The sequence below is a fragment of the Cottoperca gobio genome, chromosome 8 (assembly GCF_900634415.1).
Source record: "Cottoperca gobio chromosome 8, fCotGob3.1, whole genome shotgun sequence".
In the NCBI taxonomy this organism is placed as follows: domain Eukaryota; kingdom Metazoa; phylum Chordata; class Actinopteri; order Perciformes; family Bovichtidae; genus Cottoperca; species Cottoperca gobio.
In genome coordinates this window covers 1,094,985-1,109,984 of record NC_041362.1, presented here as the reverse complement: position 1 = coordinate 1,109,984, position 15,000 = coordinate 1,094,985, and the positions used below count along the sequence as shown (strand labels likewise).

The 15,000-nt window shown below is 37.9% G+C and overlaps 1 protein-coding gene and 1 pseudogene across 1 annotated transcript; both read left to right on the top strand.

Moving 5' to 3' along the window:
- Positions 1-2,733: 2,733 nt before the first annotated feature.
- LOC115011728 (transmembrane protein 100-like) lies at positions 2,734-3,112 on the top strand (annotated as a pseudogene).
- A 6,904-nt stretch (positions 3,113-10,016) lies between these two features.
- LOC115012874 (transmembrane protein 100-like) lies at positions 10,017-14,463 on the top strand. Its single transcript, XM_029438741.1, is given in 3 exon segments — positions 10,017-10,227; positions 11,611-11,863; positions 11,866-14,463. Coding segments are annotated over 2 exon segments (399 nt in total). The 5' UTR covers positions 10,017-10,227; positions 11,611-11,701; the 3' UTR covers positions 12,103-14,463.
- The last annotated feature ends 537 nt before the right edge of the window (positions 14,464-15,000 follow it).

Genomic DNA, 15,000 nt, shown 5'->3' with positions numbered 1-15,000 from the left:
GCGTCTGGCCGATTAAAACTACACAGGAAGCTTTAAGGCAATTCTTTTTTATCACAGTGTCTTATCACTGATTCATATATCATCAGTCCTGTGTTGTATATGACGTGAGACAGAGACATGTGTAATGTCCCTGAAGGTAACGTTTCCTCTCTCCTGTCATGGTGTCATCAGTCCTGTGTTGTATATGTAGTGAGACAGAGACATCTGTAATGTCCCTGAAGGTAACGTTTCCTCTCTCTCCTGTCATGGTGTCATCAGTCCTGTGTTGTATATGTAGTGAGACAGAGACATGTGTAATGTCCCTGAAGGTAACGTTTCCCCTCTCCTGTCATGGTGTCATCAGTCCTGTGTTGTATATGTAGTGAGACAGAGACATGTGTAATGTCCCTGAAGGTAACGTTTCCTCTCTCACCTGTCATGGTGTCATCAGTCCTGTGTTGTATATGTAGTGAGACAGAGACATGTGTAATGTTCCTGAAGGTAACGTTTCCTCTCTCTCCTGTCATGGTGTCATCAGTCCTGTGTTGTATATGTAGTGAGACAGAGACATGTGTAATGTTCCTGAAGGTAACGTTTCCTCTCTCCTGTCATGGTGTCATCAGTCCTGTGTTGTATATGTAGTGAGACAGAGACATGTGTAATGTCCCTGAAGGTAACGTTTCCCCTCTCCTGTCATGGTGTCATCAGTCCTGTGTTGTATATGTAGTGAGACAGAGACATGTGTAATGTCCCTGAAGGTAACGTTTCCTCTCTCACCTGTCATGGTGTCATCAGTCCTGTGTTGTATATGTAGTGAGACAGAGACATGTGTAATGTCCCTGAAGGTAACGTTTCCTCTCTCCTGTCATGGTGTCATCAGTCCTGTGTTGTATATGTAGTGAGACAGAGATATGTGTAATGTCCCTGAAGGTAACGTTTCCTCTCTCCTGTCATGGTGTCATCAGTCCTGTGTTGTATATGTAGTGAGACAGAGACATGTGTAATGTTCCTGAAGGTAACGTTTCCTCTCTCCTGTCATGGCGTCGTCTCCCCTTTGAGCAGCGTCAGCGTTGTGTTTGTAGCCAGAAGCTTCATAAAGTGACTTTTTATACATGTAAAACACAGAGAAAGTTTAGATATAAATGACATCCAGGTATAAGAAGAATCATATAATCTTTGAAAAAAGTGAACATGATATTTGTGGATGTGTTTTTCTTTTCTATTTCAACTTTTGTTTTTGCGCTTCGCTGCAAACACAGTGCATCTGGTCCTTGTGCAATGTGTGTTACATTTCTAATGCACCTGTGATGACCATGTGAAATAAACTAAACTAAAGCCGGAGTCGTGCTGCCAGCGTGGCAAAAACAAAATATCCGTTGATATTATATTTGTGTAACCTGCTACTACTGAGGACACAGTTCTGTGGATCTGCACACATGCGTTGTGTTGTGGGTGTCTCTGCTGCGGGACGGGACACCGCCCGCTGGAAGGAAGTTAAACTCCGAGCCGGGCATAAAGGTGAGCCAAACTGTGAGCATGAAACGCTTCACACGCAGCAGCTCAGCTCCTTCCTGCCCAGAGAGGTGTGTCTGCTCAGAGAGGGGATTGTGATGGATGCAATAAAAAGAAAGTCATCCTGACTACTTAAACACATTAACTTTGACACACAAAGACTCCCCTTGCAATTTAAATTTAATTTTCACTTGTATCATTTCTAGTTTTAATTTTAACAATGATTATTAATGTAAACTTATTTATTTCCTTGTGCAGCTGCAACATCGGAATATCCTCTCTGGGAATTAATGAATGTCATCTTATCTTAAACCAATAGCCATTTAATGACACCTTATACATTTATTGCTCTGGGAAAGTCTTTGCTAATAAAACAAAAACATAACAAACAATTCACACTCTGAATGCAAAACTATTTTCATTACATTTGCAGATATTAAAACAAACTATTTAAACATGGAAACGATGTTAAAATACTTAAGGCAAAGTTCTGCATCACAAATCCGACTTAAAAGTTGAAGTACATGAGTTTTAGCAGCAAAATGTAGTTAAAGTATTAAGGTAAACGTGCTGGTGTGATATATTCTTATACTTTATTATCTGCATGTTACTGTAGCTGCTGGACGTGGAGCTAGTTCTGACTACTTTATTTTATATACATGGACACCAGATAAATCGGAACAACTTTTACGTTTTTTACTTTTTCTCTAATCTTTAGATTTTTGGTGCGATATCGGATCATTTAAACATGTATTGATAAGAAACCATGTGAGAAGGTTAGATGGAAAACTAATACCTAGTGGAGCTGTTAACAACTCATCTGACCCTGACTACACGCTGCTTTTTGTAAGACGTCAGAAGACGAAAGAAGACGACATTTAGTGGACTAGAAGTATAAAGTAGCATAAAATGGAAATACTGCAAGTACAAATCATAATTATACTTAAGATGCTCAAAATGTTATCCAAGAGCTAGCTGCGAACGACCTCGTTTGTTTTAAGCGTTCTGTCGCCTTAAGCCGACAAATTCTAAACAAAAAGCATATTTTCTTTGGGAGATCTGTGTCCAGTGTTGAGCAACAAGTTTGACTCATTTTCCACTTTCTTTCTCTCTCTCCTCACAGACCGGGAGACCCTAGCGAGAAAGGAGGTAAAAGGGCAACGACGAAGGGAACCATCTGCGGTTGGTTAACAGAGGGCTCCTTGATCCTGCAATGCCAGACGCCAGCTAATGAGGAGCGCCATGAGAACGCCAGCGACCCCAGAGAAGGCCAACAACCCGAGCGTCCTGCAGCCACCACGGTGAACATCCCCCTGGTCAACGAAGTGCAGCTCACGGCGGCCACCGGCGGGCCGAGCTCTCCTGCTATCGCTGCAGCTGCACCGTCCCCTTTTGGCGTGGTGGTCCTCATCGCCGGCATCGTGGTCACGGCCGTGGCTTACAGCTTCAACTGCACGGATCCACCATCTCCTACTTCGGCCTGGTGCTCCTCTCCGCCGGGCTGGTGCTCTTGGCGTCCAGCGTCGTCTGCTGGAAGATGAGGCTGGAGAGAAGAAGGAGAGGCGGCGGGAGAGCCAAACCACCCGGTCGCAACCAGAGGAGCATTTTCACTTTGAACTAGCAGTTGGAACACATGTCCGGGTTTTTCTGACACTGAAAAGACGTTTATTTTGGAGATGAGTTGGTGAAGCAGCTGCGACAGATGTTGTCCAGCCTCTTCGACGCAGACTCTCAAGGCCAGAACTTAAAGCTTTTGAAGACATTTGTAAGGGATTTATTTGTCAAACAGACGTTGAACATCTGGCGAGCTGGGCACAAGGAGGAACGTATCACAATTAAGATGAATTACCACTGTGTAGAGGAAGTCTCCCATTAATCTGCGTTGGATGTGGCGGCTTTGATTGTAAAGGGAGGGATTGTGTTATGAAAGGCCCGGCAGAGGAGAGGGAAACTGCACATCCAGACCAATGATTAATACCTCACTTACTTCATGTGTTCATGAAGTGTCAGGGGTTGCCTGTTTTTGGAAGTATGGTACTCGATGTGAGGATTTCTTTCAAATCCGCCAATATTCGGCGAGAGGCACATGACATATACCAAGAGAAAATATTTAACCTTAATACACTTTGATTTCTGGCTGCAACCAACGATTTCACTATCGATGAATCTGCGATTATTTTCTCGATTAATCGTTTGGTCTATAAAATGTCAGAAAATACAAAACAAATGTCCGTCCCAGTGAAAAGTCTGCTCTTATCTGTGCAAAACCCAAAAGATATTCACTTTTATATGATACAAAACAAGAAAAGCTCCATATTTGAGAGATTTTCTGCCATTTTTACTTTAACGATTAATCGATTTATCAAAATAGTTTGTGATTTATATCGACTAAAGATCATTGCAGCTGTACTTTGATTATCATAATCATTATATTCAGTATTAAACAATATCTATTTACCAATTGAGTAGTTTTGCCTATTTTGGCAAGTTGAGACATCAAAATGAATATTGAGTTGGGCGATGATTAATTATTGTCCCGTGTACTTCCATACTGTAAGAAAGTATTAAATGTAGCATATGTTTTGTTTTGATGTAATCATTTGCATGTATTACCGGACGTGATGAGGTTTAATAACTCATTGATACTCAAACATCAGTTTCACGGTTGCGAGAGAACGATTTTCACTGGTTATTAGAACAGAATGGATACGGTTATCGGAACAGATATGGAGGAACAGTTCAGCGTTGTGAGAAATACACGTATTACGTTTCTTCGCAAGAGTGAGCCGAGAAGTCGATACGACTCACGTGCGTGTTGGTCGGATTCACGACGAGGTTAGCTACGCTAGTTTTTATGCTAAGCTAAGCTAACCAGCTAACCTGACTCCAGCTCTGTACATGCATAACCACAGATTAATATCGATGTTGTTTATAGATGATTATTTTACTCTGGGAAAGAAGCGATAACATTATTTCCCAATATGTTGAACTGTTCCTTTTTAAAATATATATTTTTAGAATGAGCGAAAATCTGGCCGATGCATCCATCTTTTTTTACAGCATAAATATTATTTTAGGATTTTTAAAGGAATAATTCACCCATAAAATGATCATTTGTATATCAAATGCTCACCCTGTGTTGACTTCATGAAACTTTGGTTTTCATGCCTCTACGGCGAGCAAAGAATCCAAAACTGAGAAAAGTCCTGTTGAATTGTAAATGAGAGGGGGGGGGGCACGTTTAACAACCGCAAAACTTATCGTATGCTACTACTTCCCAAACACATACATTTCACTAACATTACTATTTAAAGAGTTTCACATAAACGGTACTTGCAAGGACGAGTTGCACGTCGGGGCGAGGACCCGATATACAAAGGGACATTTTTGGGTGAAATCTTCCTTTAAGGATTCCTTAATTAGTTTTTTAAAGAATTGGGACTAAGATATGAAAAATAAACTTGTTGATGCCCTCAGTGCGATGAAGGATGTAATGACGATGTTTTCTTAAATCAACACGAGCACATCTTCAGCTTTTCCGCCACTGAACGTATTATTATTATTGTTGGCTAAATCTGTAAACGTTTAATGTTTATAGATAATCTTTCAATCAGTGACTCGAAGGAAATGATTCTTTCTCTCATGACGTACACGGCTGAGTCTTCAAATATACAGTTGATTACTTAAAATAATCAAATTGAATGTAGCTTTAAAATAAATTATTTGACATGTTATTTCATTCCAGTTAAATCAGTTATGGTAGGTTCATGAATATCATCACAGCATGAGTAGTTGAAACTAAAATACTTAAACATCACATGTCAGAACACTTGTATATAAAGTTGTGTTGATGTGAGTCATGAATGGGGAAGCTTCATGCTGATATCTGTTAGTTACATGTTTGACCCTGTTCACCTGTATGTGTGTACAACATGTATGACCTGTTCACCTGTATGTGTACAACATGTATGACTCTGTTCACCTGTAGTGTGTACACATGTATGACCTGTCACCTGTAGTGTGTACACATGTATACTCTGTCACCTGTAGTACAACTGTATGACTCGTTCACCTGTAGTGTGTACACATGATGATACTCTGTTCACCTGTAGTGTGTACAACATGTATGACTCTGTTCACCTGTAGTGTGTACAACATGTATGACCCTGTTCACCTGTAGTGTGTCAACATGTATGACCTGTTCACCTGTAGTGTGTACACTGATGACCCTGTTCACCTGTAGTGTGTACAACATGTATGACTCTGTTCACCTGTAGTGTGTACAACATGTATGACTCTGTTCACCTGTAGTGTGTACAACATTATGACTCTGTTCACCTGTATGTGTACAACATGTATGACTCTGTTCACCTGTATGTTTACAACTGTATGACTCTGTTCACCTGTTTGTGTACACATGATGACTCTGTTCACCTGTAGTGTGTACAACATGTAGACTCTGTTCACCTGTAGTGTGTACAACATGTATGACTCTGTTCACCTGTAGTGTGTACAACATGTATGACTCTGTTCACCTGTAGTTGTACAACTGTAGCTGTTCACTAGTGTAAACATTGACTGTCGTAGTGTACAACATGTATGAATGTTACAATACATATTTTAAAGGAGCTTTTTCTCACACTCTTCAGCAGAAGTCTCCACTTCAAGGCACTTACTACACCAAACTTTCCACTTTCATTCCTCTCTATATTCTGAAGCTTTGTCAGAGGGCTTTGATCACATGTCACTCACAGCTCATGTTATACAGCTTTATATTACTAAAAACATGCGAAAATTGATTGCATTTTCTGATTTATGGAGTGATACAAAGAGATATCTTCTGTAAAACCCTTTGACTCTAATATGTGAACAACATGAAACAAGAATTTAGAACCTGTTTTATTTAATGTTTGGATTTCTGTTTTGAAAATGTAGCAAATTAGCACATATTAAAAAATTACCATATTTAAACATACAATTTCAGAAAACTTGTAATACATAAAACAAGTGTCTTAATGTAAGTAACCAACTGAGGAAGTTTCATTGTGGTATGTATTATTTTATTTTTAACCCTATTCACCTGTAGTGTCTCCCACACAACAACACATGATGAAGGCGAGATGTTGGATTTATTTGTCAAATGTTGTTACATTTGTACATTTGTTACAAAGCTACATACTCGACACCACTAGACATACGTTTATAAGTATGCTGGTTTTCTTAGAGTTTAGGTGAAACTAACCCTTTAACCATCTATTTCCAGTTATTCAAAGCTGCTCTTTGCATTTTCTACAATCATAATGCTCCTCTCTCTGCCCTGCAATAATTAAACATATACATTCTCTGTGGTTAAAGGAAGTCCACCTCTCCTGTTTGACCCTGTCAGCTTTAAAATAGCCTGGACGTGGAAGTATATTTATAGGCACATTTGCGTTGCTATGCGTCCCCCGTGACACCAGACACTACAACTAAATGGTTTTCTTGCGTCAGAGGAGAACCGACAACACACTGGGAGAGCACCACCTCTCACACACACACACACACACACACACACACACACACACACACACACACACACACACAACATACACACACACACATTGGGCCTGTAGTGTTTGGAGATGTGAGTTACGATCAGTAACACACTTATGGGACACATGACAGACTGAGGCGTCTCCTGCCTGAAGCTGGAGAAACGTGTGACTTGATATGAAGTTTGACAGGTGCTCTCCCCCCGGCGTCTGCAGCCTCTTTACACACTGCCGGCTCCGCTTGCGGGGGCTGCGTGCGTCACTTTCTGCGCCTCGCGTGGTTTCATTCCACTCAGTGCCACGCTGCCTGAGTTAGTTTATCATAAACAAGAAGCACTCAAACCCTTTAGGTGGAAGCAGCCTGACATGTAAACAAGTAGGAGATACAGATGTATTCAGGGGGGGGAATGAAACCACACAAGGATCATAACAATAACAATATATTTTATTAATCATTATAATTCATATATTTGACATATTTTTGACATTTTGACATATATATATATATTTATTATATATATATATATATATATATATATACACATATATAATAAATATATTTGAGGTATACAACACGCAACTTTACTAATGTTAGCTGTGACAATTAATTAATAAAAATAAATTGATGTTTATCACCCTCATTTTCTTTACCTTTTATTTTAAGAAAATATTTTGATTTGTATGCCATGTAATTTAATAATTTAATAATAATAATAAAAACAATAAAATAACAAATAATAAATATATTTAAAAATATATTTTATTAAAATGAATATATATATATATATATATAATATATATATATATATATAATAATATATATATATAATATTAAAAGTATAATAATATAAAATAATAATATACACAACCACACAAGGATAATAAGAATAAAACATAAGTATAAATAAAAATAAGGATAAGTTAAACACTGAGTAGCTGGCGTTAGATGTCTGCACTGGATTTTTTTGTGAAGTGAATGAGTGAACATTATTACAATCAGTTTATAGATAACTGAATATACTATGTACTTATACAGTCTATATTACATTTACATATACAAAGCACTAGCGGTTTCTAGTATCAAAAGTAAACAACTTCTCAGGCATGTTTTTATTGGTGGTGAGAACCTTTTGTCCAGTTTTGTGTGTTTTTCGGATCGGATAACGAAAGTTGGGAGGAACACAAGGAAGACAATAGGAAAGATAAGACAGAAGGAGGGGATAAATAAATAAGAAGTCTATAAAGTAGAGGAAGAAAGGGAAGTAAGCAAAAAGACAGGAAGTAAAGAATAAGCCAGAGCAAGGAAATAAAGAAGGAAATAAAGGGGAGAAAGAGATAATGGAATAGTACCAGATGGAAGGAAGCAGAGAACTGAATACAAAGAATAAATCAGAGAAACATGAAGAAGAGAAGGAGAAATAATATAAGGAAAGGACAGAAGCCGGAAAAAGAAAAATCTGATGATACAGAAGTTCTATAACTTTCTCTTGTGTTGGATGTGAAATCTGTAATGCAGGTTCAGTCTGCAGCCTTCAGCTGATGTAGTGGATTACAAAGTAAAACAATTCCTTCTTAAATGGAAAGTACCAGAACCTTAAACCTGTACTTACCGGTCCGCACAGTACTTGAATACTTGAGTAAATATACATTCACTTTCCCCTCTTTCAACAAAGCAGAAGCGGAGCACGTTGAAGTCTGAAATTCCAGACTCCAACACAATTAAACATAATGAGCTCAGCATTACAGGGATCCTGGTCCAGTCTAACGAAACAGTCTGAGGCAGACCGGACCTGACAGCGATCACACCGGCTCACCTCCTCTGAAGGGACACTCTTTCTAGAACAACCTGGAACACAGAAGCCAATGTTGTATCTGACCCGGTTCAGGTCGTCTTACTGTTAATGTCTGTAGCTGGAGAAGGAATAAATACCGAGTTGATAAGATCTGTTGCAATAAAATGCGTTGCGTCTGGCCGGATGCTAAATGTAATGTACAATAATAATTTTAAAAAATGGAAACATAAAGACAAATAAATAAAAGAGTTACAATATAATTTAATATAATATAACATAATACAATTTAATATAATACAATACAATACAATATAACAAATAATATAATATAGTATAACGTAATAGAATAGAATACAACACAACACAATATTATAATATATAAAATATAATACAATACAAATAATATAACATAACATAATGTAATATAATACAATATAATATAATACAATACAATACAATATAATATAGTATTATATAATATTATATAATATAACATAATATAATACAATATAATATAATATAATATAATACAATACAATACAATACAATATATTATAATACAATATAATATAATACAATACAATACAATACAATATTGTATTATATAATATTATATAATATATAATTAATAAATATATTATAATATAATATAATAATTATAATATATATAATATAATATAAATAATATATTATAATATGATATAATATAATATAATATATACATGTAGATATAATATAATATATACATGTAGTAGATATAATATAATATATACATTACAATACAATATATTAGAATATATTATAATATATATAATATAATATATATAATATATTATAATATATAATATATATAATATATTATAATATGATATATATAATATAATATACTATATTATAATATAATAAATTATAATGCAATATAATATCATATAATATATTTAGAAGATAATATAACAGAATATAATATAATGTTAGTGTTTCCTCTCTTCTCTATAAACTGAGTTCAGTGGCCATCTAAACAGTAACGGAAATAACCGATTTTTATTTCGAAATAATTACATCCAAGGAAAAGTAACCGCAACAACTGCTCGCAGCAAAATAAGATTTATTTTGAAATGCATGACCGGAAAAGGCATCCCCCCCTTATTGCCTTGAACTTGACGCTGCAGTCATCGATACTTGAAATAGTTGCTCTGAATGGGGATGGCAGTCCCACCAGCAGCCCTGAACCTGAGCACACAGGGGGACGCTGCTCATGAATGGGAGTCAGATTGCAGAAAGAGAAACTGTTTGCTGTCGAGTTCAACTCAGAAGAAAACCTTTAATTAGAGGAATCTGAATCTGTTTTATGAGCGGGTTTACACAGAGCCTTCCCTTGCAGCACTTTGTGCGACATGGAAAACAGCTGTGAGGTAACTAACCTTTCTTCTTTCTGGACTTTGTCGTGCATGTCAAGTAGATTTACCTCACGACCAATAACAAGCTGAAGTTTGACTTTAAAGTTGAATTCACTTATTACCAGCTGTCGCCAGGCTCCATGTGAAGTTGCTGCAGATTGTGCTAAATAATTAGGAGGATTCTTCAAAAATAATCACTTTAATTACAGTAGCATAAAGAAACATTTGCAGTGCATGTGACATACCTGTCAAACAAAGTTAAATACTTTTTATTGGCTGCAGTGTGAGCAGAATAAACAGTTTAACATACTTTAACCCACTTGGCTTCACTTCTTGGACCTTTTCCCCAGACGCTTCTTTTCTGTAAAATGTCCACAGGCACTAATTCCACTTAATTTAAGTGAGAGGATCAAGTGTGTATTTAATAATTTTGGGCAGTTTAACCAAAAGCTGATGTTACTTCTCAGATGGTTTTTCTTTAATAGTTCAGTTTAGAGTCCTAAAGAGGTAAAAAACTCCCCAAAACTCCCCAAGAAAAGAGAAAATATTGGAGAATAAAAAGCAGAAATGTTCCTTCTTCTTCTTCTGTAACTTGATAAACATCGTGCAACAACAGAGGTTTTAAAAGTAGCATTATTTTCATTATGCACGGTATAAATTAAAGCTCAAATTGCTTGTTTTATTCGACTAACTGTCCAAAACCAAAAGAGATTTAGTTTACAATCCTATATGACAAAGAAAAGCATCAAACCTTCACATTTAATGAGCGAATGTTTTGCATTTTTGCTTGAAAAATGATCTATTGTTATCATCCAAGTATGTTTTTCTTACTGGAATTAACCAATTAAAGTGTAGAATGTAAATTCCACCAAATGTTCTTTCAGATACAGTCGACATAACCTCATGTGAGACTCCTCTGAACTACCTTTGACGATTGTACAAGAGAGAAATGTTTCTCTTTTAATGCAAAAGATTAAATAAAAAGCATGGAAAGTAAAACTGACACTGTTCTTGCCCGTTTATTGTCACGGAGTCTGACGCGAGGCAGGGAAGAAGAATGAGTGCTTGTGAAATTGCTGGTGATTTCGAAGCTCCTCGCATTTCATGGAGCAGTTTGTAATGTCATATCCTGCGCTCTCCAGGGAATGTCTCAGCTCGTGCAGGGCTGAGTGGTCCTGCGTCATACAGACAACTCCTCTGATTAGGGTCAGGAGGCGGCGGCTGGGATTGTGCAGAGAGGTTACTTTAAAGCAGCGTGTGGCGGTCAGGAAAGTTTTGTAATGAGTTGTGAAATGTTGCTGTTGAATTCTAACAAAAAGCATATTTTCTTTGGGAGATCTGTGTCCAGTGTTGAGCAACAAGTTTGACTCATTTTCCACTTTCTTTCTCTCCTCACAGACCGGGAGACCCTAGCGAGGAAAGGAGGTAAAAGGGCAACGACGAAGGGAACCATCTGCGGTTGGTTAACAGAGGGCTCCTTGATCCTGCAATGCCAGACGCAGCTAATGAGGACGCCATGAGAACGCCAGCGACCCCAGAGAAGGCCAACAACCACGAGCGTCCTGCAGCCACCACGGTGAACATCCCCCTGGTCAACGAAGTGCAGCTCACGGCGGCCACCGGCGGGGCCGAGCTCTCCTGCTATCGCTGCACACCGTCCCCTTTGGCGTGGTGGTCCTCATCGCCGGCATCGTGGTCACGGCCGTGGCTTACAGCTTCAACTCGCACGGATCCACCATCTCCTACTTCGGCCTGGTGCTCCTCTCCGCCGGGCTGGTGCTCTTGGCGTCCAGCGTCGTCTGCTGGAAGATGAAGCTGGAGAGGAAGAAGGAGAGGCGGCGGGAGAGCCAAACCACCCTGGTCGCAAACCAGAGGAGCATTTTCACTTGAACTAGCAGTTGGACACATGTCCGGGTTTTTCTGACACTGAAAAGACGTTTATTTTGGAGATTGAGTTGGTGAAGCAGCTGCAGACAGATGTTGTCCAGCCTCTTCGACCGCAGACTCTCAAGGCCCAGAACTTAAAGCTTTTGAAGACATTTGTAAGGGATTTATTTGTCAAACAGACGTTGAACATCTGGCGAGCTGGGCACGCAGCCAGGAGGAACGTATCACAATTAAGATGAATTACCACTGTGTAGAGGAAGTCTCCCATTAATCTGCCGTTGGATGTGGCGGCTTTGATTGTAAAGGGAGGGATTGTGGTATGAAAGGCCCGGCAGAGGAGAGGGAAACTGCACAATCCAGAACAATGATTAATACCTCACTTACTTCATGTGTTCATGAAGTGTCAGGGGTTGCCTGTTTTTGGAAGTATGGTACTCGATGTGAGGATTTTCTTTCAAATCCGCCAATATATTCTGCGAGATGGCACATGACATTATACCAAGAGAGAATATTTAACCTTAAATACACTTTGATTTCTGGCTGCAACCAACGATTTCACTATCGATGAATCTGACGATTATTTTCTCGATTAATCGTTTGGTCTATAAAATGTCAGAAAATACAAAACAAATGTCCGTCCCAGTGAAAAGTCTGCTCTTATCTGTGCAAAACCCAAAAGATATTCACTTTTATATGATACAAAACAAAGAAAAGCTCCATATTTGAGAGATTTTCTGCCATTTTTACTTTAACGATTAATCGATTTATCAAAATAGTTGTTGATTTATATCGACTAAAGATCATTGCAGCTGTACTTTGATTATCATAATCATTATATTCAGTATTAAACAATATCTATTTACCAATTGAGTAGTTTTGCCTATTTTGGCAAAGTTGAGACATCAAAATGAATATTGAGTTGGGCGATGATTAATTATTGTCCCGTGTACTTCCATACTGTAAAGAAAGTATTAAATGTAGCATATGTTTTGTTTTGATGTAATCATTTGCATGTATTACCGGGACGTGATGAGGTTTAATAAACTCATTGATACTCAAACATGTCAGTTTCACGGTTGCGAGAGAACGATTTTCACTGGTTATTAGAACAGAATGGATACGGGGTTATCGGAACAGATAATGGAGGAACAGTTCAGCGTTGTGAGAAATACACGTATTACGTTTCTTCGCAAGAGTGAGCCGAGAAGATCGATACGACTCACGTGCGTGTTGGGCTGGAGTCACGACGAGGTTAGCTACGCTAGTTTTTATGCTAAGCTAAGCTAACCAAGCTAACCTGACTCCAGCTCTGTACATGCATAACACACAGATTAATATCGATGTTGTTTATAGATGATTATTTTACTCTGGGAAAGAAAGCGTATAACATTATTTCCCAATATGTTGAACTGTTCCTTTTTAAAAATATATATTTTTAGAATGAGCGAAAATCTGGCCGATGCATCCATCTTTTTTTACAGCATAAATATTATTTTAGGATTTTTAAAGGAATAATTCACCCATAAAATGATCATTTGTATATCAAATGCTCACCCTGTGTTGACTTCATGAAACTTTGGTTTTCATGCCTCTACGGCGAGCAAAGAATCCAAAAACTGAGAAAAGTCCTGTTGAATTGTAAATGAGAGGGGGGGGGGCACGTTTAACAACCGCAAAACTTATCGTATGCTTACTACTTCCCAAACACATACATTTCACTAAAACATTACTATTTAAAGAGTTTCCACATAAACGGTACTTGCAAGGACGAGTTGCACGTCGGGGCGAGGACCCGATATACAAAGGGACATTTTTGGGGTGAAATCTTCCTTTAAGGATTCCTTGAATTAGTTTTTTAAAGAATTGGGACTAAGATATGAAAAATAAACTTGTTAGTGCCCTCAGGTCGATGAAGGATGTAATGACGATGTTTTCTTAAATCAACACGAGCACATCTTCAGCTTTTCCGCACTGAAACGTATTATTATTATTGTTGGCTAAATCTGTAAAACGTTTAATGTTTATAGATAATCTGTCAATCAGTGACTCGAAGGAAATGATTCTTTCTCTCATGACGTACACGGCTGAGTCTTCAAATATACAGTTGATTACTTAAAATAATCAAATTGAATGTAGCTTTAAAATAAATTATTTGACATGTTATTTCATTCCAGTTAAATCAGTTATGGTAGGTTCATGAATATCATCACAGCATGAGTAGTTGAAACTAAAATACTTAAACATCACATGTCAGAACACTTGTAATATAAAGTTGTGTTGATGTGAGTCATGAAGTGGGGAAGCTTCATGCTGATATCTGTTAGTTACATGTTTGACCCTGTTCACCTGTAGTGTGTACAACATGTATGACTCTGTTCACCTGTAGTGTGTACAACATGTATGACTCTGTTCACCTGTAGTGTGTACAACATGTATGACCCTGTTCACCTGTAGTGTGTACAACATGTATGACTCTGTTCACCTGTAGTGTGTACAACATGTATGACTCTGTTCACCTGTAGTGTGTACAACATGTATGACTCTGTTCACCTGTAGTGTGTACAACATGTATGACTCTGTTCACCTGTAGTGTGTACAACATGTATGACCCTGTTCACCTGTAGTGTGTACAACATGTATGACCCTGTTCACCTGTAGTGTGTACAACATGTATGACCCTGTTCACCTGTAGTGTGTACAACATGTATGACTCTGTTCACCTGTAGTGTGTACAACATGTATGACTCTGTTCACCTGTAGTGTGTACAACATGTATGACTCTGTTCACCTGTAGTGTGTACAACATGTATGACTCTGTTCACCTGTAGTGTGTACAACATGTATGACTCTGTTCACCTGTAGTGTGTACAACATGTATGACTCTGTTCACCTGTAGTGTGT